The sequence below is a fragment of the Xiphias gladius genome, chromosome 15, assembly GCF_016859285.1.
Source record: "Xiphias gladius isolate SHS-SW01 ecotype Sanya breed wild chromosome 15, ASM1685928v1, whole genome shotgun sequence".
Lineage (NCBI taxonomy): Eukaryota > Metazoa > Chordata > Actinopteri > Istiophoriformes > Xiphiidae > Xiphias > Xiphias gladius.
In genome coordinates this window covers 33,438,708-33,460,911 of record NC_053414.1, presented here as the reverse complement: position 1 = coordinate 33,460,911, position 22,204 = coordinate 33,438,708, and the positions used below count along the sequence as shown (strand labels likewise).

At 39.0% G+C, this 22,204-nt stretch overlaps 1 protein-coding gene across 1 annotated transcript in view; it reads right to left on the bottom strand.

The window, feature by feature from the left end:
* Positions 1-22,204, bottom strand: part of LOC120800583 (glutamate receptor 2-like) — a 101,955-nt gene that overhangs the window by 19,396 nt on the left and 60,355 nt on the right. The window contains exons 15-17 of the mRNA XM_040146784.1: positions 21,389-21,587; positions 19,281-19,528; positions 3,104-3,218 (exon numbers count right to left, since the gene is read on the bottom strand). Of these exons, the coding sequence (XP_040002718.1) occupies positions 3,104-3,218; positions 19,281-19,528; positions 21,389-21,587 (562 nt within the window). The remainder of the gene's footprint in view (positions 1-3,103; positions 3,219-19,280; positions 19,529-21,388; positions 21,588-22,204) is intronic.

Genomic DNA, 22,204 nt, shown 5'->3' with positions numbered 1-22,204 from the left:
TCTGATCAGTTGCTCTTAAAGAGCATCATCATCATCAGCTCGAAATAATTTTTTGTTGTTGTGCTCCATATACAAGTATTTACTTAAAAGTACCCCATGGAGATTAAAGGCCAAGTATATGAAAAAAAAGTACTTTCCAACTATCTTTCTAACTTTCCGAAACAGACAATCCTACAATCACATCCACTGAAAGTATGTGTCATTATCCTCATTTGTACAATTCATTGCAGTGATAGGAGGCTTTTCACGCTTCCTTCTAATGTGACTATTCAAAACAGGTATAATCACTTTTACCTAAAGATGTGGTCAGACAATAGGTTGTATGACTTCCTTAGAAGCATACTAAGGCCTTCAACCAACACAGCTCTGTTTGCATTCAGTGTTTCTCAACAAAACAGTGGGTCATGGATAAACACAATAGGCCTCATGCAAGAACTTTATGTATTCTTGTTCTAAAATTTTCCTTCTTTTATGAGTGTTCTAAGTAGGATTCACCAAACTCTCTTAACTGAAAAAACTTGTCGTAAATCATTGGTTTTCGATGAATACCACCTATACCACCTAAAATTGCCATATAACGCTACTTGTTCTGCTTCATTTGTAGGATAGTCTCATTCACAAAAATGTCATAAAAGAGTCAAAAGAAGAATTTCAGCTTAGTTAGAAAATAATTAGAAAATAACAATGGTACATCTGTCAATAACGTCACCAGAACAGCACCGTACTGTGACACAAACAAAGAGGAAATGGTTTAGGGCTACATGAAGATGTCTTTTTAAAGCAAAGCGGTCCAAGACTAATATGAGATCTGGTCAAGGGGACGACAATTACTGAAATATTACACTAAGGAATATGGAGATGATACATTGTCAGGTGAGGTTGGTACTGGACAGAGACCTGCAAAAAGACCTTAAAGCAGCTGTCGGAGTGATTTTCCTAACAACTACTGAAATTTGTAAGCTGCTGTGATAAAATATGCCAATAAAAAAGACAAAAATCTACAAGAAACAAAACCTCTCTGTAAAATTGGTAGGTCATGGTCATGATGATATGGTGAACAGAATATTAATTTTGCAATAATTTTGTTATATGTATATCATATATGTTATATGTATAGATATATAAACTCCAAATCCATTCAGATTAAGCCAATATCAATTCTTGAGGCAAAAAAGTTTGAAGAAAGCCAGTCTATCTGTTCATGACTCATATGACAGCTCTGGACCACTCATGAATTTTGCTCGTACCTACGAGAAAATTCTACTAACGAGAAAAATTGGTGAATGCCACAAATTTTCTTAAATCGCTTGTACACAAAGAGAATAAATCTGTTTGTACAACTGGTTCTTGTATAAGGGCCAATGCGTCTCCTTCCTAGTGAAACTTCTGCAAAGCTGATTCTTCGAATATTATGGTAACCTGAATTGTTTACATCTAAGGTTTGCCAGCTGGCAGACTCTGCAGGTTACGCATGGTAGCCACTGTGCGCATGTTAAAGCATGAATAAAAGCAAGTACATCACTGCTTTAACACTCAAGGGGGCTGGCCAATCATGTATATGGCTGTATGTAATGTGTGATTAATGTAAATAAATGTACATCTCCATCTCTTACATTACAGTCATCACCTTGAAAACTAATTCTGTCTAAACAGTGTTTCAGACAGACAGACCGATGGACAGACAGACTTTAACTTGTGTTAAAATGGAATTACAGAACAGAACTGAATATTCAACAGCAAAAAAAAAAATCTTTATCTTAGGAAGTTCCACTCTGTTTTCAGGACACCACTTGTTTTTCTTCTTATCAGCATTATACTTACAGTGTGAAAGTTGAACCACCATGCTTCAACCTGGAGGTGTCGTTGACATTACCTACAACTGTAACTAACCTGTATTAACCATAGTGTGCAAGTTTTTTTTTTTTTTTAACACATACAGACATATAGAACTACTGTAATGTTAAAGTGGAGTTATGCTTCCTTTTCGTGATACATATAGAACCAAGCTTACTGTGCATGTTAAATATGTGAACAGACAGTGTGTTTGAATGATCCACAGACATATACAACTAACCTTATTGGTGGAGTCCTTGAAGCCACACTCTCCTTTATCGTACCACCACTTGTTTTTCATCTTGTCTAGGGTCCCTTGCTCATTCAGTTTCAATACGGCAAGGTTTACTGGCACTCTTCAATGGGAATAACATAAATAACATCATTATCAATGTTATCTTATGTTATTAATGGAGCAGCGGTTCTCACACTCTGGTCTTGCAACCAAGAGAGGGCCTACTCAGGCTTGTTATTAGCCGGAATGTCATCTGTCATGAATGATACAAAATTAAAGCTTGGCTTTACAATGTTCAGCCATATTACTTTCAATTGAAAAACCGGCTGCAGAATGTGACTAGTTCATTTTGCAGTAGAGAGTTTAGAGCAAATATTTAAGTTCTCTCAAATCTTTTGCCGAATGCTAAATGGTAATATGTTTTACTGTCAAGATTATTACAGCCCCAAGGAGGATTGTGTAGACCATTTAGTCTGACAAAGCTAAAATAATGTGTTGTTTTGTCAGGGTCCCTCTGTTTGGCACCTGAGACAGAGAATGAGAGGTGCTGCATTGAAAAGCCTTTCTGCTTTTTCAGCAGCAGTATTCTTTCGGGCCAGAGCCATAGATAAACAGAGTTTGGCCAGGTTGCGCACACTCTTTATCAACAGCCCTTCAGTTGCATTGTTGCTGCCATCTGGTGTGAGGTCACCTGACCCTGGCCTTGCCCCTGAAGCCTGCCCTAACCCTGACCTCAACCAAACAGGGTGCAACACATCGGTGAAAGAAGCAGCATAGACTACAATGCTACCTGTTGGTGGTGCTTTTCAGCAACTGCTCAATCTAGTATCTATATACAACATCTATAAACATTCCTTTTTTTTTATGTTTATGTGAAAGGCTACTGCTTGACATTGCTAATATTGTTAGCTTTTGTGTTCACATGTGGCGTTGTAACTCTGCTGCTTCTTTAGATTTTTTTTAACAGATGATAACCCAGTGTTACCTTCATGTTTTTGTGTTTTTGTGTGTATATGTGTGTGTGTGTGTATTAACCTTGCTCTCCCCTCCTCCGCTGCCGCATTCTCCCTTGTCATACCACCACTTGTTTTTCAGTTTGTCCAGCAGCCCCTGCTCGTTCAACTTTAACACCGCCAGGTTCACCGCATTTCTACATGAACACAGTGGCTGTTAGCAGTTCAGTTGTCGTCATGTTAGTCTTCCTGCTGGTATGCACGTAAGCAGCATGAACTCTAAAGCCTTAGCATAAACAGAATACAAACAGCAGCAATGCTCCCTTTTCTTAGCAGCAAACTCATCAGTATTAGGTAGGATTAGCTTTAACATGTTTTAGCATGCTCGACCTGCTGAATAACCATGGAAATAAGAGTGTTAAATAATTTGTTTAAGTCACAATCAATTGATATGTCTTCATAGAACCACAGAGATACAGTTGGGTTATGATAGCCAATTCTAAGTTGATAAGTTGATCAAATTGTTTATCTCTTGTTCTTTATTTATTAGCAAAGAACATTAAACAGAACAGCTGCTTATCAGCTTCTAATTGTTAGCTGTAATTGACCATTGCTTTTGTCAGTTGAAATGTCAAATGTTTCCAACAGCAGATTATATCTTAAAATTTAATTGTCCTATGTTACCTGCCAAAAGGCCAAAATAAAACCTTGCTGTTGTCTGGTCAATCTGCTCTCTGCAAGCCGTTTCGGTGTGAAAGTCTGTTTTCCCTTCAAATAGGGTTTTCCGTAACACTGGCCACCAGCTCTATCGGTTATGGTGACAAACCAAAGTAACTGAGATCTTGGAATCAAGAATCAACAAAACCAAGTGTTCACATAATCAGACAGGTTGTAAACAAGCTGAGGTTCATAAGTTGAATCAGGTCTGACCACTTGTTTCTTATTTAAGAGATATTGCCATGTTCCAATTTGATTGTAACCGTTAGAACTGATGGCCAAACAACGAAAATAGACAACCAAGTTTTAATCAGTGGTTGTTTTCCATTAAGTCAGACTTAAGTTATGGTTTTGCTGCACAGAAGTGAAGTTAAGGTTAAGGTTAATACTGTATTGGATTAAGGTAAGGGGAAAAAATAGGAAAAAAGACCAAAGGTCAATTGTAAGGTAAAAGAGGAACAACTCTGTCCACATCACTAAACAGACTGACATGTCTCAAGAGAAAGGATCTAGCTGTGTCATGTCAATTTCAGTTGTCAGAATCTCTGAGCAACAACTTTTCAGTAACATCTTAAGATGATCTGCTTAAGAGTTCTGTATCAGGACTTTCAGTCAGAGTATTCTGGCACTTGATGGTGGGGTATACTACTGCTACAAATTACATTTGGTTAGTATCCTTAAAGTTCTAGCATGTCTCATTAGACTAAACTAGTACCTACTCCAGTTTGTCCCACATGACCAGACCAGGGGCTGGTTGCACAAAGTTAGCCACTGACTAGTGCTTATACAAGTATATAACAAATAATCCTTTTAACTATTTTGCTAACCTAAGAATCACTTTCTGCAGCTAAGCTTACAAAAGAAAACTTGGGCCTTGTGCCTAAAGATGAGGCAAATACTTTTTTTTTAAAGGTCCTTTAATTTGAAGAATTTTAATAAATTTCTCATATGTAAATGTTTTTTGTTGGAATGGTCATGTAAATTGATCTAAATTTTAAGGGTAATGGAACTTACTTTGACCAGGCTAAGATTCAGTTTGATCTTATGTTCACTGTCTTGTACTTGTGCTATTATATTTGTGTATGAGTTTATTCAGGGCAAGTATGTTCTGGGTTCAAACTCCTATTTAGCTTATCTGTGTGGTGTCTGCATTTTCTCCCTGTGTGTTTCCTCCGGGTACTCTTGCTTCCTCCCACAGTACAAAGACATGCAGATTAATTGGTGACTCTTTATTGCCCCTAGATGGGAGTGTGAGTGTGACTGGTTGTTTGTCTCTATATGTCGACCCTGTGATAGACTGGCAACCTGTCGAGGATGTACCCCGCCTCTCGCCCAATGTCAGCTGGGATTTGCTCCAGCCCCCCACAACCCTTCAAAGGATAAGCGGTATAGCTAATGGATGGATGAATGTTTCCACTGTGCATTGTTGCCAGAAAAGGTCCTGGAAAGCAGGCTGAAAGTGGCCGTGGCTGACACTTAGGATCCTTTCCTGTCAGAAGCCAATCCAAAGCCCACAGCTAACACCCATCAGCCTCAAGCAACTCTAAGATGGGCAGAGAGTGATGGATGCTGAATCCCCGGAAATTCCTCTGCCATTTGAGGTGCTCCTTGAGGTCAAGCTGGGTGGCAACAATGCAGAGGGTGATGCTAACTCTGACCCTTTCCACATGGACAACTTGGACAAAAAGGAGGATGACTCCACCTTTCCTTCCCAATACTCCAGACCCTGCAGCACAACTGAGCCTGTTCCTCTCGTTTACAACAACCTATACAAGGCTTGCAAACATACCACATCCAAACTGGGCATACAATAGCTGGCAACCCAGGACATGGAGCAAGTCTTATATGCTGGAATGCACAGACAGGCAGCTGGACAACAGACTGAAAACCAGCCAGAAGCTGAGACCTGAGGCATACATTCCTTTACTACTGTGGCAGCTCGAAAAAGCCACTCCAGAATGTTGACACATAAAGTTATCTGTTGTTGAGTCCATCCAGGCGATTGGTTTGTAGCAACTAATCTTTCTGAAACAAATTTATATTGCCATTTATCCTGCACACAGGAAATTTCTCAGGTTTACCTACCAAGGCATAACCTATGAGTATACAATCACATTTGGTCTTTCCCTCGACCTGTCAGAGTTCAGCAAGCCCTGTCATGAGAAATGACATTATCAGAATATTTTCATACAGAGAGGAATATCTGATATGCTCATTCGTGAGAGCAGCAGTTAGGGATTCTGCTATGGTGATAAATCATCTCAGGGACTTTGGGTTCAAAATCAACTGGGCAGAAAGCCAGTAAGAACCTGTGTAATGTGCAGAATATTTGGGGATGAAAATAAGTCACGCTATGAGAGTGGATAATAGCTTCTTTCACATAGTGTCTCTACCTTTTTCAGCTAGGGAAAGTTGTATCGTTCAGACTTTGCCTGTGCCTTATCTGCCTCATGGCTTCAGTGATAACTAATATCTTTAGATAGTATCTTTGCGGCTTCTTATAATGAGGGATTTTCAATGTTGGGAGGAATCATTATGACTGTGTCCTTGCGATCTCCTCGGCCTCAGGGTAAAAGTAAAATTGTTTTGCATTGCGGCTCTCCATCACAATGCAAAACAATCCACCAGCTCTTGTGTGGGGAGTCCCACTGTGGACAGTGTTGTGAGGGAGTATTTTCAGCACTGAAAGATTTTCTGCATCTTCTCTATTTTCTGCACTTTACCATGTTAGGTGAAAACTCCACTGTAGTAGTTGAAATCAAGCACAAGGATGGCATTCACTCCTACACTCCTACACACAAGATAGCCTGGAGGAGAATTACCTGGAAAAGCACGAGGCTCATGAAACACATGTTCCCCCTTATCAGGGGGGTAGATATGTTTTCCAGGGGGTAAGCCCTGTACAATGAGTAGACCTTCCATCCTCAGGTGGAATAAAATCTAGCAGAGAAGTAACTATGCAGCTGTAGATCTTTTCACCGAAACATACCTTTTATCCACTGTTTTTCTTCGCGTCAGGCATAAATGCACCTCCTTGTGTGGATGCTCTAGCCCACCCCATGGCTAACTGTGCTGCTCTATGCCTTCCCTCCACTCAGTCTGACCTCTCTTGCTCTGCCAAGAGTGAGGGAGCAAGGTTTGTCACTAATCCTGATAGCCCTTTGGAACTACTGGGTAGCAATTTCAGCCCTCCTACCAAAGTTTTCTCTTCATTAAGACTGCACTGTTTAGCTTTGACCACAGCTAAGTGTGCAAGTGACTTGCGGGCCTTATCCATCTGTCCCTCTTGCTTGTAGTTTGCACCAGGGGTCTTTAAAGTGTGCCTGCAGCCCAATCCAGATTTTGTCCCTTAGTGGTAGATTCAGCCTGTCAGTACCCCATAGTGGATGTGTCAGCTTTTCACCCACCACCATTCTCCTCAGTAAAGGAACAAAGGCTTAACATCTGATGAAGCATGGCCATGTTGTTTGCCCAATTTAAGGGAGTGTGAGTAGGGGATATTTGTGATTTTTGGTGATACAAATTTTACAGACTAGATGTCTCAAGGCCATCCTTGGCACATGCAGTGCTGGATGCTAATGCATGAGGGTCTGCATGACAATCCCCTCGCTGGTCAACATGCTTTATGCCTTTGAGAGAGCGTGAGCAATCCAGGAGTGCTGTATATCTCCCACAGTGAAACACCTAACAAAGTTAGAAAGAGACCTTGGGGTATCTTAATGTAATCATTGCACATAACACGAACACAGCATAATTTCTAGGCTTCAAAAAAATATCCCATCTTCATTTGTGAAACAATCTCACTAATTTACACCAGAGCATATCTAAGAGTGGCTAAAATCTGTAGACAAGTCTAATATATCTTTGTGCAACCAGCCCAGTGGTTTGTTTTAATGGGTCTTCTTCTCATGTCACCGATTTTGTGTATCTTTTGAAGCACCTAAATCCAGCAGGAAGAGCTTTTTATATAATAATAATGATGTAATTGCAGGACAAAAGGTGGTGAAATAGAATGGTGTGTGGTATTTCATGCATAAAATCAAGCAAGTTTGTCAATAGTGAACCTTGTGTAATATGTAGTGACTAATGAAAGCTACAGTTTTTAAGACATCTAAAATACTCTATATTATGTGTTGTAATAATGTTACTAATAACAGGCCTGGGCTCAGTTCACCACAGATTTGATTGGTTGGTAATATAGTATAATATCAGCAACTGATTTGTCACTGACTATATATTCATTGCTATATTTGTGTTTCATAATTTGAATATGAAAAGCATGTCAATTGAGCACTTCAATTTTCATTTTTTTTCTGAACTGAACCCATCATTTACATTACAAGATTAATCATCTAGTTTGACTGCAATAGTGGCAACATAAAAAAACATTAAAGGACAAGTGTAAGTTCATGCTAGGAGCAGAGACGTGAAGAGTGGAGGATCATGTTTGTAGGGTATTCTGTTAATAATTCAACCAGTATTTATTTCAAAATCAAGAATTTTTCTGAACGAAAGTTTTAAAAAATGTAAAAATATGTCTCTGGTTCTACCATGGAATAGTACAAGAATAGCAGTCACAGAGCAGATTAAGGGTTAGACTGAAAGCTCCATTAAGTGATATTTTTGGTATTAAAATTGAGTCAAGTCATGTAAAAGGGTTGTCAGTGCCATGCTGACCAGAGTCAACACCCAGCTCTTTAGCTCTCCAACTTCTCTGAACTCATTGCTTTGGTTCTAAAGTCCTAAAGTCCATCTGAATGGTTCTCACTGACTCCAACACCCCACTACAACCGTCGCACCAACAGAAAAAAAGTGACTCTTCACTGACAAATGAACTGATTGAATGCTCCTTGTCTAGGAAAAAAAAAAAAAAAAATTCAGGAAAAGCATGTGCAAGAAATGGGTGAAAAATTTTAGTGAAACATTTAGAAAGCAGAAGAAAATTATATTTTTCTAATGAATTGATGGCTCAAGCTTGGGTCTTGTGTCTTGAAACACGGTTTAACTGACCCAACATAGCATGATATTAGCTAACTAAAAGATCCTGGTCATTCTCATCCAGCTAATTTAATTCTTCTAATGTAGCTTGAGGTTTGAGGTGATGCAAATTTTGTCCATATGGTTTAGTTAAATTTAAGGGAGTTAAAATTTCGAAATAAGCTTACAACTAACTTGGATACATTCTTTTTTGAGGACCTTCTCTAAAATTTTTGGTTTTAATCAATTTTGAGAGAATATTTAGACGAAAATGGAAAAAAATATCAATCTCATTCAACCCTAAAAACTTTATACCAAATAATTAAACTTGCTTATGAAAGGTGAAATTATCAATCAAACACTCTATCAATTAGTTTGGCATAATCTTATATTAGAACCATTAAATAGTAAATAAAAGTAATGGAAAAACCATTGTTCTGAATATTATAATTAATTTGGGGAATCATGTCAGTCAAGTCAGCTTCCTGAAGCGTCAAGGTGTTCAAGGATCCATTTTGTTAATAATGTGCAAGGAGACCTTGCGACAGGAATTGCTGCATGCCCAGATTAGTAACTCTCTTTAAAATATAAGATAATTCGACATTTTTACGGTATGGTCAAGTGTGCTTAGGTTTACATCAAATGGTATGACCACAGGAAAACATTGAAAATTCATAATAAAAAATGATAAAGTATGACCATTTTACTTTCAAAATTATGTTAGCAATATTCACACCTCCTTGCTGCTACTAGTCTGTCCCATTTGGAGTTGGCTCTGGTCTGCAGAGATAAATACTTGTCCCAGTGCCCTTTGATTATTCAGTAAAGAGGACTTCTTTGGGCTGTTCAGGTTGCTCTGTTGAGGCTAATAAAGCTGATATAAATTTGATAAGTCAATATACTTGAGTATATAAGACCCATTACTATGAGTTAATACTGCCCTTTTGAATTAAAAAATCGCTTAATGCAGCTTTAAATTCAAATATGACAAATACAGGTAACTGCAATCGTCATTAAAACATTCTGCAGAAGAAAAATTAATTTTCAGAACCATCTGACAGAGACACCAATACAGAGACACAGAGGAGAAAGAGAAGGCAGGGCAGACAGAACTATACAGCCATCTGCAGTGTGCTGAAAAGACACAAATGTGAGAAACACAGTGACTAGCATGCAGCTCAAAGTGCGCGCACACACACACACACACACACACACACACACACACACACACACACACACACACACACACACACACACACACACACACACACACACACACACAAACCATTATTTACATTAAGATATAAAAACTCTGATGCAGTCTGTAAGTAGAAGGACAGTGACACATTTTTCATCGGGTTATCTCTGTATTCCAACATATTGGATTAAATCTTAAACAATGTGTGAGGTTAAATTGATCAACTTCAGCTATATCGGTGTATGAGTATATTCAAATTCAAATTTGGTGGATGATATAGAATATGTAACTCTTTCAGTATAAAGCCCTCAAATGTTGGGACAATGCAGCAGGATAAACATCCTAGACAGGTACAAGCAAAACAGTTCCTGTATTCGTTCCTTTCTTAGTGGAATGTTTTTGACTGCCCAAGTCAGGTATACTGTAGGATCACCAGGGAAGACACCAGGCATGTGCTTATGTTTATGGGTCATATAATTCAGGCTACTATTGACTTGATGCAATTTAAAGCAAAATATTAAATATGATGACTTTACCTAAACACATGTTTATTTGTCCAATAAATTTTGGCCCCTAAAATTAGGAACCCAAAGATAAGTATACACAGGGTACAGTTCCTTCACTGTTCATTTGACATGGACGTAACTTTAACTCCGCATTCAAATGTACTCCAGTGTTTTGGAGTACAGAACCAAAGAAGAGGCCCTGACCTTCTATTTACAGATTACACTGTATATGGTTTGTACAGAAAGTTGCGTTTTCAAGTGTGAAATCATCTGAAGGGTTTGTGTAACATTCCTTTTTTGATATCTGTAAGTTTTGAAATTTATTAAGAACTTCCAAAGGAGACAATTTAAAACCCACAGTTTATAAAGTTAATTAAAAAGTATAAGACTGGTGTTATTCTATATTTTGTTATTGTCAACAAATCCATAAAATAACCAAACCCAGCAATGTTTTAGTCCATTCTAAATACTTTCTGACTTCCCCACCCTGTCTGTGGTTCTCATCTCCAAGCCCTTGGGATCCCACTGAAGATGGGGGCTGCAACCACATCTCTGTGTTGTCTCATGATGCTTTATTCTGCTTAATTCCATAAGCAGAAGCGGGCTATTCGATTTATGTGGCTTAAAATTGCTTTATAAAGTCTATAGACACCCACTGTGGTGGTTTTGTCGCCTTTTCTAGTTAATTCTTGTAAGGAAGAAGAAGAGGAAGGTGGTTATTTATTTATATTTGATAATCACAGGCTGCAAAGTGCCTGCAGTTTATTTTGTAAAGGTGTTCTTTAACAGTATGTAAAATACGCTGTGGATTGAATAAAATACCGTGGGTTTTGTTCAGGTACACAAGACCTCAAATATCAAAAATTCATCCACAGAAGCCTTCAACAAGAGATTTAGACTTCCAGTTTTCTAACATTATTGAGGCAGCCTTTTTTTGGAGCTCTGACTGTAGCTGTAGCCAGTGGCAACGATAACAAGGCCAGTGGGAATGCCCAGTGCTGTGGCTGGCTGTACCTGGCTCCAGGGGCTGGCACAGGTTAGGCGCTGAGAAATAACTTAATTCATAGCTTTCCATGTATTAGGTTCAATTTGTGACAGTCAAAACAGTCATGTCAACCTTAAGGGGAAATTTATTTTATCCAACTTTATGTAAAGCCCTACACTTAGTTTGATAGCAATGTGGTAATATTCATTTTATTATGATAATGTTATGTAATGTAAGCTAGTCCATTTGCAACTGAATATTGAGAATGAGAATGTAGGACATATAATATTTGCTTGTAAATTTAAATGAATGGTAATTTAGTCATAATGTTAAGATTGTCACATTTTAAGATATGAGTGGCTGCTGCTGAAACTGATTGTGACAGGCTATGGCTGTATAATTAGGCTAGGGGTTTAGCTACTGGCTGTTTTGGTTAACAAGGCTGTGTTTCTAATGTGTAACGCTAACTAACTTACTTTCTGGTGTGAATTGATGGGGTTCTGTTGGCTGAACCCAACACATGAGGTCATCGATAACTATGCTGTATTTGGAGCATAAACAGGTACTTAGGGAAGACAAACAGTAACGTTAATGGTGATAAACAGCTGGGCCATAGCGATGCACTGACACAACACCACAGACACACACGCTGGAGCCTCTCGGACGACAGCTGCTAGTGGAGCTAGTTTGATAGATACTTTAATCATCCCCAAGGGGAAATTGTGTAATAGCTACAACACAGATATCCATGTAGTGAATCTCTCGAAGGACCATAAATGTGCTTCTAGTGACTTTCAAAGCTCCACCAGACTCCCTGTTTTTCCAGCAGTCCGACAGGATCTTGTCATGGCTGGTTAGCTGACTACCAGCTTTACATCTTCCTGTCTCAGCTACAGTGGTGGTCAGTCAGTCAGACATGAAGCCATGCTCCCCTCACTCCTCTGTTGCATTTTTTAAAAATATACTGGAAGAAAGACTTATATTTGAATTTAAGGGTTATGTTAACCTTTACATAGGGAAACTGTACCACACCTCTTAAAGTTGGACTGTGGAGTTTTCTTGTAAATAAACAAAGACATTAAATCATTCTTGACTTGTGGAAGAACAATTTCAGATTCTTATTCTCATCCTAAATCTATCTTTCCTTTTTATTTGAGGCTTGCTCAAACTAAAGTTCCAAATCAAATTCACCAAACTCTCTTAACTGCACAAATCGCTTACTTCAGCTTGATGAATATCACCAGGTCATGAGTAGGTGCGCATTCATGAGATTTCATCAATATAATTAAACCCTTAAAATATGAGTCTACCTGGTCTGCTCCATTTGTGGGTAGGTTTCATTCACAAAAATGTTAACAAAGAGTAACCGATGACTGTTGTTTAAGTTTCCCTTAACTTCTGAATTGAAAGCACACTTTAGCATCGTCAAAAAAATAGATTGAAGTTTATCTCTAATACTCGGTGGTGAGATGCAGATGGCCTACAACAGCAGACTAACAATTCATTGCTACATTGTGAATACTGTTCATTTTTAATCATTATGGATTCAGAGGGTTAAGCCACAATAAATTAAATGAAGACTACACCTGACTTAAAGTGGAAAGGGATGTTAATTCTTTCAACGCGCAGACATGTACACACAGGGCTTCCATTCATTTAGCTTCAACTCACATCAACAATGCACATAACAATTACAGAAAGATTTTTACACCGCAGAGCTTCAAGTCCCAATATCAAATGAGCAGACAAAAATAGAAACGGTAGTAGAGGACCAAAAATAATTTGAAAGTATAAATTATACAGCTGCCAATGTTGTGTAATCAGAGCAGAGCAGTACTATTACAAAAATAAATAGGGAATGGTTGGACATGAAATTAAATTTTAAAGACAACATGAAAATCACAAGACGGGACGAGAGAATATTATACCTATAGTAGGTGATGTTATGTCAGGAGCAACAAAGGATGATACTGGACCTGCGACCAGCAAGCTCTATAAAGGGGGGCAGCTGTCGAAGTGAGGGAAGCTGCTAACAGCTGCTGTGATGTACAAGCTGCTGTGCTGAAATATGCAATACAAAAAATTAAAACCTAAAAAAGTCTGAGTAAATTGGCGAGTCATGATGATAATACGACGAAGAAAATATAAATTTTGCATGTAGTATGTTTTAGTTATATATTTTTTTTAGTTAATTTCAGTATCATATTTAAACTCATTCATCCAGATTACATTATAATTCTTAAGGGAAATAATTTTTTACCTTTTGTGGTTACAATCTGTATATTACTGGTACTATAGGTTCTTGACCACTCAAAAAGTTTGATCTTATCTAAGAGAAAATTTGTGACTGCCACAAATTCTTCTAAAATAATTTGTATGTGTCACAAATCTTTTGATATGAGTGGTTCTTCAGGGTTCCCACTTGACCCTGAAAACCGGCAAACTTTTAGAGTTTTCCATTCCTGGAATATATAAAAAATGAGAAAGTATGGACCCAGACTGTAACAGAACTACGGAAGCAGTGACACATGCCACCTTTGGAAAGGAATACAGGTGAATACAGGCGATCACAGGCTGGATCACAGGCTATAAACCACAGACAGCTGTGTTAACAGACACCCCATCTCTCTCCCAAACGAACTGAACACTTTTTATGCAAGGTTTGAGAGCCATGCGTCCAACGCACTGGCAGCAGCAGTGTCTACACTGGAGGAAGGAACAACCATGCAGGCCACTTTAACTGAAATGATTAAGACATTTAAAGGTGTTAAATCAAGCAACGCTGCTGGCCCCGATGACATTCCATCATGTGTCCTCAAGACCTGTGCCACCCAGCTGCAACCTATGTTCACAGACATCTTCAACCTGTCTCTGTCGCTGCTTGCTGTGCACACGTTTTAAGTCCACCATTATCCCTGTGCCAAAAAAGGCTTAGTCAGCAGTCTTAATTACTATCGTTCCATAGCCTTAACATCAGTTGTAATGAAGTGCCTGGAATAATTAGTGCTGACCCACATTAATTCCTGCCTCTCTATGACCTTTGACCAAATTCAATTTGCCAACAAGTCCAATAAATCTGTAGATGATGCCATCTCACATGCCCTTCACATACAGATGGGTGACAATTTAAAGGAAAAACCTGAATAAATGTGTGGACAAGAAACGAATGCAGATGCTTCCACACAGTTGCACTGCATAGTACAACTAGATTGGCACTCAGTAGAGCGCATACGTCCACCAAAGCAAAACAAGTGTTAAAAGAATTTCTGGTTCTGCTCCTTTAAACAGGTCCAAAATTTAATGTCGTGCTCTGTGGCATGTATAAAAATGCTAAGCAGGCCAAATTTGTTCTGATTTTGTATCAAGTTGGCAAAAGGTCACAAAGACTGCTCAACTGGCCGGTGTTTCAATAGGAACAGTGGCTAAAGTGACATCTGGATGTAGATCTATGGGGAAAACATGAGCAAATATGTTTGGAAATTGTGGTCGACAGTGTATTTTGAATATTATGATGCTCATGCTTTAGTGTAAGGAAAAACAGATGAGTAACTCTTCCTCGGGTGACTGAAAATTGCACTGCAGGTCGTGTTCAGACTGTCAGCAAGAACAGTCCGTCGACAATTACATGGAGAGGGATATTATAGTATTGTGGCTTAACCTCTGAATTCATCATGTGTGAAAATGAACATTATTTACAATGAACCATATGTATTGTTAGTCTCCTGGGAAAATTAAAAGACAGTACTGAGCAACAGATTCTCAATTTTTTGATGCACCAATTGTTGTGAAAGTACCTACTTTCAGATTTGTGAACCTTTTATTTATAAAAGCAAGAAAATGGCAATTTCACTTCATTTTCTCGGTCCAGACAACAATTGACCAGGTGTAGATTAAAGACCATGTCACAAATAGATAGGTTTCACAAAATATGAAACTGTGTTTTAAACAATCTTTGTGGTCTCCGTGTTAATGTAGTCCAGATTTGACAAGTCTAGGTATAGTGGTTTTAGATCTAGAACTTGTGTGATGTGGTCTGGATAGGAAAAAAGCAGTGAAATCCCCCTTTTTGTGTTTTCACAAATAGAATAAAGGTTACTGTAACTGTTACAGCATTCTACTTGTCAAATAATGTCTAGGTTTGACAAGTGTCTGTTTTTTACATGTCTTCAAATGTAGAAAAAAGAGCACCTTTTATGCAGTGAAACTGAGCTACAGCCTGAGATTGATAGAGTGAGTAAAATGGATAATCCATTGTGAAAGTACTCCTGCATGTTTTGTGTTCATCGAAACATGGCTACACGGCCATATTTTGGACACATTACTCACTCACTACTGAAATGACAGAGAATTGTTGTTGTCTGGTAGGACTCATGGCAGTGGACTGTGTGTTTATATACACAAGAAAAGGTGTGAGAATGCAGTGGTCGTGTCCAAAGACTGCTCTGCTGTTGGAATTTACAATCATGAAGTTCAACGCTGTTGTTATTGTAACAGTCTACTTGTGAGAGCTGTACAGTGGCATCAGTAAACAACAAACAGCAGAGCCTGACAGATTTGTCATCACTGCTAGCCTCTTCAACCATGCAAATTTAATGACCGTTTTATCAAACTTCCACCAACATGTCAAGTTTGTGGCAGGAGGAGAACAAGTTGTTAATAATAATGTAACGAGACCAGGTCAAAACCTAGTACATGGCTGGACCGTGTACAGTCAATGTGCAAAATTGAGGACATTATTGAAAACTGTTGAAGAACCACTGGAAACAACTAATTTCAATGGAAAGCAGCTAAAGCCGGTTTCAGCCATTTATCTGTGTGCTTCTCTCCTACTGCCTGTGCTCACATATACACTAATTTAATACAGCCAAATTCCCAATAAAGCTGTTCTCATTTACATGTTTTTCTGTTTCTGTTGCCAAGTATGAAACAGTAACTGATTTGAGGCCCATTAAGAATACATGTTATCCAGCAGTCACTTCCAAGCCATTTCCAAGCTGCTGCTCTGCTCTGCTAAAATCCTGATTTTATAACTGAGATGTCGTCTGACAGAATCACCAGACACATAAGTTAAAGACAACGGCTGTGCTATGACTTCGGCTCTATTTACCTGTAAAATGATCACTCAGAGAGAAAGTTAGAAGCTCATTCACATCTTTGTCAGCTGCCGTGCTCATTCAATTGAATGAGATGCATAGAGAGGTGTGCCTGCAGAGGGAAAGCCTGACCTCATGCTCGCAGCGCGACATTGGTGACTCTCGTCTCCGGTAAATAGCTAAGGTTTGCCCAGAAAGTCACTAGATTTGTCGTTAGGTGCTTTTATCAAAAAACCCCCACTGTTGCGGTCCAGCTAAAAATGTTCACTCTTACTCTTTAGACCGGTATTCTATGTTGCACTGAGGTCCACGAGGAACAACATTTCATTTTCCTTTATGTAAATCAAACATAGGTGTGGAAATTACAAAAAACCTGAACTTGAAGCTAAACCTGTAAAGGTGGTGGTTTTTAATGTATGGTATGTATGGAAAAAACTCAGTAAAGGTTTCACAAATCTGGAAGTAGGTTTTAAATAGGTTTAACTGGGATGTCTAGCACCCTTTCACACAACAAGGAGATCAAAGTTGTGTTTGTCTGTGCTATTTGCATTTTCAGCGATCAGGCTACTATAGTTGTTGCTGTAATAGAATGGTCAATGTGATTCAAAAGAAAAAGGGATTCAGTTTTTCAGTTGTTGTCTAATTATACAGCCACAGATTTACACATCCAACTAATGATCCTACTAATAAATGGAAAAATATCTTTCTTTCTGTCTGTCTGTCTGTCTTTTGACTGTCTCGACAACTGCTCATCCGTTCTTGGTGGGTGTATCGCTGAGGACCCAAGGAAGTGCAGTGTCAGCTGTGAAGTTTTTTGGATGAGCAGTTGTTGAGAAAATCGATAGACAGAGATTCACTCAAAGGGCGATTCTGGTACTGATGACATCATCAAAGGTTATGCTCCAGCTTGACCTTGTTGACCTCCAGCACTACAATAGTATGTTTTAAAGGAGGAACTTGTTAGTCTACGGCCTGATCCTTATCTAACATACCCGCTTATGTAATTGAAAATGCCCTGGAAAATTTTTTCTTGAAAAGAGTAGGAACCTTTTCCTGCATGAGGTCTATTGTGTATATTGTAGAGGTCTCACAAACATGTTGAATGTGATTCCTTTCTTCATTAAATGTTTGTGGATGAATTCTATAATTTAAACCCTGTGTTGTTTACGTCCATGTTTGGCAGGGTTGTATATTGTGTCGCCCATGTTGTCTTGCGCATGCATGTGCATCCTTGTGCGCAGACAAACGACACAGGGACCTAGCCATAAAAACATTGCTGCTGGTGATCAAAAACACTACAGTGTACATTTAGGTTTGTCTGGGTTCTCTTTTTATTCATATATTTTATACATTTATTAATTTGGTGTTTTCTCTTGGTTTCCGAAAGTTATTTAGGGAACTGAAAAAAAAATATGAAAAAATGACTTTCTATTGTGGCACTCATAGTTAATTGGAATTAATTAATTAGAAGTGCATTAGCTGAACACTCCGTATATTTTCTCTTGAATTAGTACCAAGTTAAATCCTTTCCAGGATCCTTTCTAAGAAACTGAAGTTTCCTCAGTTGCTTCCTTGAAAATTCTAGAAAAATATGGGACCGGTAAAGTAAAATGTTACTGAGCAATATTCCAAGGAATTTTACATAAACCCACCCTTTTTCCTGCAACAAAACCACTAAGAAGCGTGTTACTTTGAATGCTGAGAGACAGCAGTAACAAGACATAGAATCTCTGGGTTTATTTATTCCAGTCAAACTGGAATAAAACAGGAAGTTCTAAGGGATTTGGGTAAACGACTAAAATCTTATCTGTATAAAACATATACCTATAATATAGAAATAAAACATTTCTAGCTATTTCTTTTGGTAGGAGACAGTACATTTCTAATGGAAAAAGAAATGTAGACACATAACGTAGACAAACATACACACACACACACACATACATGCACAAAAGTGTTTAAGTCATAAACTCATAAACAACAACCCCTTGATCCAGGTCTTTAAGAGCCAGCTCATCATGATCCTTGAAAAAACCTGCAAACAAATTCTCCTCACTAGAAACAATATGGAATCAGTTTTAATGGAAATGGATCAAGCAGAGGACGGCTGATAATTCACATTGATCCCCATATCCCTTCTATAGAAATTACACTGAGACAAAAAGAGACTATATAATACTAACTCTACTCCCGATGCAGAATTGTTATGATGAAGTATTTCTTTAAGACCTGAAATCTCACACTTAAACAGCCCTCCCCCAGTGGTCACGGCAACCACCACTAGCCATTGGTCAGAGGTGGTAGCCATGGTAAAAATACAAACCACTGGGATGATGTCATCAGGGTAGGTGGATTATTATAACAACGAGTAAGCCGCCATGCCCCATTCATCACACTCGCATACTGCAACACCCAATTGGCACTTAAAGGCTTGGGACCAGACTACATCGCTCCCCATGGTAGGATATTTTCCTTAGCAGGGCTGCACTTGACCACAGCCACAGCTTCCACACTGGCTAATTACCACCTGACTACTATAGCAGGTGGTCAGCCAGTGTTTTGTGATCATTACTTCAGAGCAATGAGGAAGGGAAATTCTGAATCCACCCACCACCGTAAGTCAAAGCACAAAACAGTTGCATGAATTGCTCTTTCAAAGTTTCGAGTGTGGAGAAATGAGCTGCGTGAATGGGGAGAAGGACAGTATGCTAGGCAGCAGGTTAGTAGTGTGAATGGTACATGGCAGTGCAGGTTGGCTAGCATTGTTATACTGATCCACCCACCTTAATGGGGATCCTTTGGGCGTGGCGATGCCGTAGCCTTTGGAGTCCAGGTTTCCTCCTACTTTCATGGTGTCACAGGGTTTCCTCTGCTCAATGTACTCATTCATGGTGGACTCCAGCAGGTAGGCGTACTTCCCTTTGGACTTCCTGACACGCAGGACGCCCTCCGACGTTTTCTTGACGAAGACGGAAGGTTCTGCTGATTTCATGTACTGCCACATCTTGTCGAACAAGGCAATTTTAGAGCGCTAAAAAAAGAGACAGAAACAGATAAGATACTATAGTTTGTCAAACTTGGGTACCTTAAAGTATGCCCCTTTAGCGCAGGATACCTCGAGGTATTATGTCGAGTTTTCTTGTAAACAACTGTGTTCCATTGAAGCCTAATAAACATTGTGAACACATCTCCTTGTGAAACATTTACAAAGATGACTTTTAGAATATTTAAAAATTGCTTTATTTAAATCCATGTGTCCGTCAGTCTCCTTTTTCTCTACCTTGACATGTTACAGCCACCAACTGCTCATCAGTTTGAAACCATCAGCAGGAATGCCTAAATTCTGAGCCCCCCTGTGCTCGCGGCCGATGAAGCCTTTCCACTGAAGGTTAACCTCATTGACCACATCCCATAGGAAAGAGCCATATACAGCACCTTGGTGGATAGAGGGGCTTGGATAACGGAGGCAGGTGGTGGAGGGAGACACGGAGTATGTCCACATTGAGCTAGTTAAAATTGTTAACACATCTTTTTCTCTCTATTTCAGCTTTCCATCCAGACCTAACAGTATTATATCCCCATCAATATTAAGCAGAGTGTGTAAATCTTAAAATGCCAGCTCGGTGTTCCATTGTGTATAATTGGGTTCTCAACCCTTTTGGATGTGGGGACCGGCAAACTGGCAGAGTGGTGTCATGGACCAGTGGGGGACCAGACATGTTTGTAAACATATAAAAAAAATATGCTTTGAATAAAATGTTCTGTCCGATGTGGGTTTTCCACAAATATTCTCCTTCATTCAAAAATCCAGAATCTATGAATATATATATGTATTGAACACAAGATGTCTCCTATACTTTACTGAAAAGTGCATCTTCAGTGTCTGTTTACTGGAGGCTTCCCGTTTCCATAGAGAGATTTCCAGAGATTTAGGTGAACCCAGAGAAACATTCCCCCTTACGTAGAAGAATGTGAAAAGAAACTGCACATAGTCTTCATCAATCTTCACAGTGAAGCTCAAACATCCAAGTGGAGTAACAATTAGAAAATCTGGTTTTTGACTTGAAATGGTCTTTAACAAACATGCATTCAGTCAAAATGGGTTGTCAAGTTAAAAACAGATTCATTATTATTTCTAATGGATAAGTAAGCTGATATGTTTGGCCAGCAACCATCCCCATTTATTTAACCCTCTCCAGTGCCTCTGTATATGCAGAGCAGGATGAGAGGTTTTTATTTTACCTCGTTCAAACCAGAGGTAAGCTACCAAAAATTCTGTTTTTAGAAGTTCTCTTTGTGTTTTTTTCCTTTATTTTCTTTAGCAGCACCTGCAGGCCCTTTTCCTTTGTAGTTTGCCTCATTTATTGCCATTTGCAGACTTTGAACAATTCCTTAAGCAATAAATAAGTTTGCTTTACCGTATCCATCTGGTTTTTATGTCACTTCTTTTTCCCCCAGCAAAGCTTTGTTCTAACGTTTTTTTTAGCTCAGTGTTTTTACCACTTCTTCACTCTGCTTTTCATAACTAAATGTATTTGTTTCTATGCATCTAGGTGACCTCTGAGTTCTGACCTATGGCAGAATTTGGAATGACGTGTTAGACAAGGCTCTCTACCACCATCATCAAAACACAGAATAAGGGAATATCTTTTGGAAGAATGTTGTTCATCTCTCCAGACGACTCCCATACTCTTTGAGAACCTATGACAAGGAGCACTGAAGCTGTTCAGCAGTTTTGTGCTGAAACAACACCCTACTAAAACATAACATGTTGGCTTGCTCTTTAATTCATCTTCCTTCTGTATGTGTCCTGCTATCATTTTAAACTGTAGGTTGCCTTAGTGGTAAGCTGCAAACATTTCTTTTTGTGTGCCCCTGGAGAAGTCCTTACCCTGAAGAACTCCTTGGTGGATCCCGAGTCTAGGGTTCCATATGCTATCTCTGTCTGTTTAGCCAGGTCTTCAGCACTCTCAATGGGAGAAACCATCCTCTCCACTGTCAGAAAGGCAGCCAGGTTGGCAGTGTATGATGAGATGATGATCAGAGTGAAAAACCACCACACCCCCCCCACTATACGACCTGACAAAGACCTGCACACACAAACACAAAAACACAAAAACACAAAAACACACACACACACACACACACACACACACACACACACACACACACACACACACACACACACAGGCCAAAGTATCCTGTTATTACAGTCTCATAAATCAAGCACTCAGATGAGAAGTTGATGGGCTAGCTTGAGGGATTTTGACTACAGAGTTTAGCATAATAGTTGAAGGCTTTTGACCATATTTTACTCTGTTTTGAGAAAGCGTCCTCCCGTCTTCCAGGACACAGCAGTCGTTGTGTTGCTATTTGAACAGAGCCACAATCCTTACTCTCTCATTTCTTTTGTTGGTCTTATTAAATCAACAACTTTACATTGTTTTTAAAAAAATCTTACAGTCCCTTTCTGGACAAATGAAGTGAACCACAGCTTACCAAATAATACTGTTGAGTAAGGCTATAGGGCTGGATATTTAGTAATTTCTATTTTAACACATGCCGATGACTTTGACTGAGGTTATCTTACTTCCTGGCCAGAACCTAGAAGTTCTGGTTTCACTTTGAATGTCTTTGGAGAAACATGGACCGCTGTGGATTGTCCTTGTGGCACTTCTGCCAACAGCATGCTGCAGGAACACACTTC